The 2,424-nt window shown below is 41.4% G+C and overlaps 1 protein-coding gene across 3 annotated transcripts in view; it reads right to left on the bottom strand.

The window, feature by feature from the left end:
• Positions 1 to 579: 579 nt before the first annotated feature.
• LOC125044267 overlaps positions 580 to 2,424 on the bottom strand; it is an 11,079-nt gene continuing 9,234 nt past the window's right edge. For 2 of the 3 annotated variants that reach the window (XM_047640845.1, XM_047640844.1), the window contains exons 2-3: positions 1,374 to 1,565; positions 580 to 1,037 (exon numbers count right to left, since the gene is read on the bottom strand). In XM_047640845.1, the coding sequence (XP_047496801.1) occupies positions 661 to 1,037; positions 1,374 to 1,545 (549 nt within the window). In that variant the 5' untranslated portion in view covers positions 1,546 to 1,565 and the 3' untranslated portion in view covers positions 580 to 660. The remainder of the gene's footprint in view (positions 1,038 to 1,373; positions 1,566 to 2,424) is intronic. The other variant, XM_047640847.1, reaches the window with a different exon arrangement.

Below are 2,424 nucleotides of genomic sequence, written 5' to 3' on the forward strand. Positions count from 1 at the left end.
GATAAGCGAACACAGAGTTGTCATGAACTAATAAACGTTAGATTGTCTTTATGTTGCAATGAATGGCAAAACAGTTTTTTTTTTTTTTTTTGTTTTTTTGTAAAATGTATTCATATTGCTGCATGCTCGGTTGTTAATCCATAGTCAACAGTAACTAAAACTTTGAAAACTGAATCTGAATTTCATGTTTCTTTTCTGGAATGGTTGGTAACACGGAAATGGTGTAAAAAGTCGGGAAACTGCTGTGAAAAAAAAACATTTAAACATCACACCTTGCCCGAACTGGAAAAATAGAAAAGTCATTCCCAGCAATCATTACAGGAGCAGCGTCTGTAGTTCCCGCCAACGTGACCTTGTGCTTACTGTTTCACCATCAGACGAGCGGATTTGTTATCTGCTTTTGCTATATTTATTTCTATCAACCAGAGTATAGTTGGATATCTTAAAATGATGACAAATTCTTGCATTGTAAATAGAGCAGCAGCAATCTTGTCGCAACGATAAACATAACCATATTATTGAATATGGAAAATACAAAACAGGAATAATATTTCAGAAAAAAAAAAGTAAACACGATACAGTATATTTGTACTCAAATTCACCAACAGGATCAGCATATACATTTCAAAATGTAATGACTTTTATAAAGATAAATGATAACTACCTTTTATATCTAGAACAATCCAAATAATATACCTTGCTCCAGTCACCTGATAGCCAAATGTCATTACTGTTTTTACGAAAATAAGTACTCCACGGGAGCGACAAATATCTAGCTAACGTAGACACATAAAATCTCTGATTTAGTATAACATGTTCTAGTTGTATTGGCAGATGAACTTGAGCGCTGAGGAACACGGCTTGTTCTTCAGAGGGGGGTGGCGGTTGCGTGTTAGCTCCAGACACTGTCGAGTCTTGGGGTCCGTGCCAGGGTTTCCCAGTGCCCAGTACTTGTCGTCGATGGGCTGCCCGTTCACCCAGTGCCAGCCGCTGCCCGTCCTCCTCGTCCAGACCTCCAATCCACGTTGATCTTGACACTGCAAAGAAACGCCGTTAGTTTATATATGACAGCTGAGAGTTCAAGGTCAAGTTAAGGCTGATATCTTAGATTTTCCTCTCTCTCTCTCTCTCTCTCTCTCTCTCTCTCTCTCTCTCTCTCTCTCTCTCTCTCTCTCTCTCTCTCTCTCTCTCTCTCTCTATCTATCTATCTATCTCTATCTATCTACCTATCTCTGTCAGTCTATTGTATCGGCTCATGTATGTCTATCTTTATTTATCTATCCATCTACTCGTATCTATTTGTCCATTTATCAGCATTTATGTTTACATATGACACATGAACCTATCCACTCTCTCCACCCATCGACACGAACCTCTTTCCTCAATCACATACGTCTTGAGAGCATAGAGCATGGTGGGCACTGCCAGGTCGCCATTCATATCAAGGCAGTACTGACGGGCATCGTGCCATTTTAGCTTGTACTTGCTCGCGTAGAAACATTCGCCCATAAAGTTGGCGTATGGAAAGGGGCAATCTTTCTCCATGGCCGTTCGGTGGACAGCTACTGAAAAAAGAGATGGATGTTATTTATTTGTTTCCGGTTATGTGAAACTGATGGTTATTTATGCTTGTATGGTAATAAAGGTTTTATTTTTGCATATGTGTGTGTGTTTTGGGAGGGGGGGGGGAATATACAGTCTATATCCACAGGATATTACCGTCTTGATGATAGCAGCCATAGTCTGTAGCGTTCAAAATTCCCTTGAATAATTGCGCCTGTTGAGCCAGTATGAGCTGGGTCGCGGCCACAGCTGACCGCGCGTCGTTCACAGTGGTCCCTGAGACACGAGCCACCCACAGCAAAACCAAGAAAACGAACATGTTGGAAGGTACTTCCCGTAGAAGTGGGCGATGTCTTGACGCCATGGCGGCAGAGCGAGGTGTGCTTCTTACACCTCTGCTCACGTGTCCGACTCTTGTGCTTCCCATCGCTCCTCCCTCTTCCCTCTCATACACACACATACATACTCGCACGCACGCGCGTGCGCGCACACACACGCACACACACTCATACATACATACGCACACGCGCGCGCACACACATATACGTCCCGAAATTTATTTTGAAAGACCAATGTAACTAAGAAAAGTAGACCTCAGTGAACGGAGGATTAGGGTATCACGTAAATACACGATTTAACTGCATTACGAGGAATTGAAATATGTTTTTTTTTTTTTTAATGAGTAAATAATCATATAAGAATTGTGTTTCTGATGTTCAGTCTCCAAGCGGATTAGATTCAGTGGGAAAAAAGTTGAATAATTGGGTCTGTTTTACACAGCAAGATCTGTCATCCGAATTTTAATTCATTTGGAATATTCCGATGAATGATTCCCAGAAATTTAATACGCACATTAGCGGG

The sequence above is a fragment of the Penaeus chinensis genome, chromosome 35, assembly GCF_019202785.1.
Source record: "Penaeus chinensis breed Huanghai No. 1 chromosome 35, ASM1920278v2, whole genome shotgun sequence".
NCBI lineage: Eukaryota > Metazoa > Arthropoda > Malacostraca > Decapoda > Penaeidae > Penaeus > Penaeus chinensis.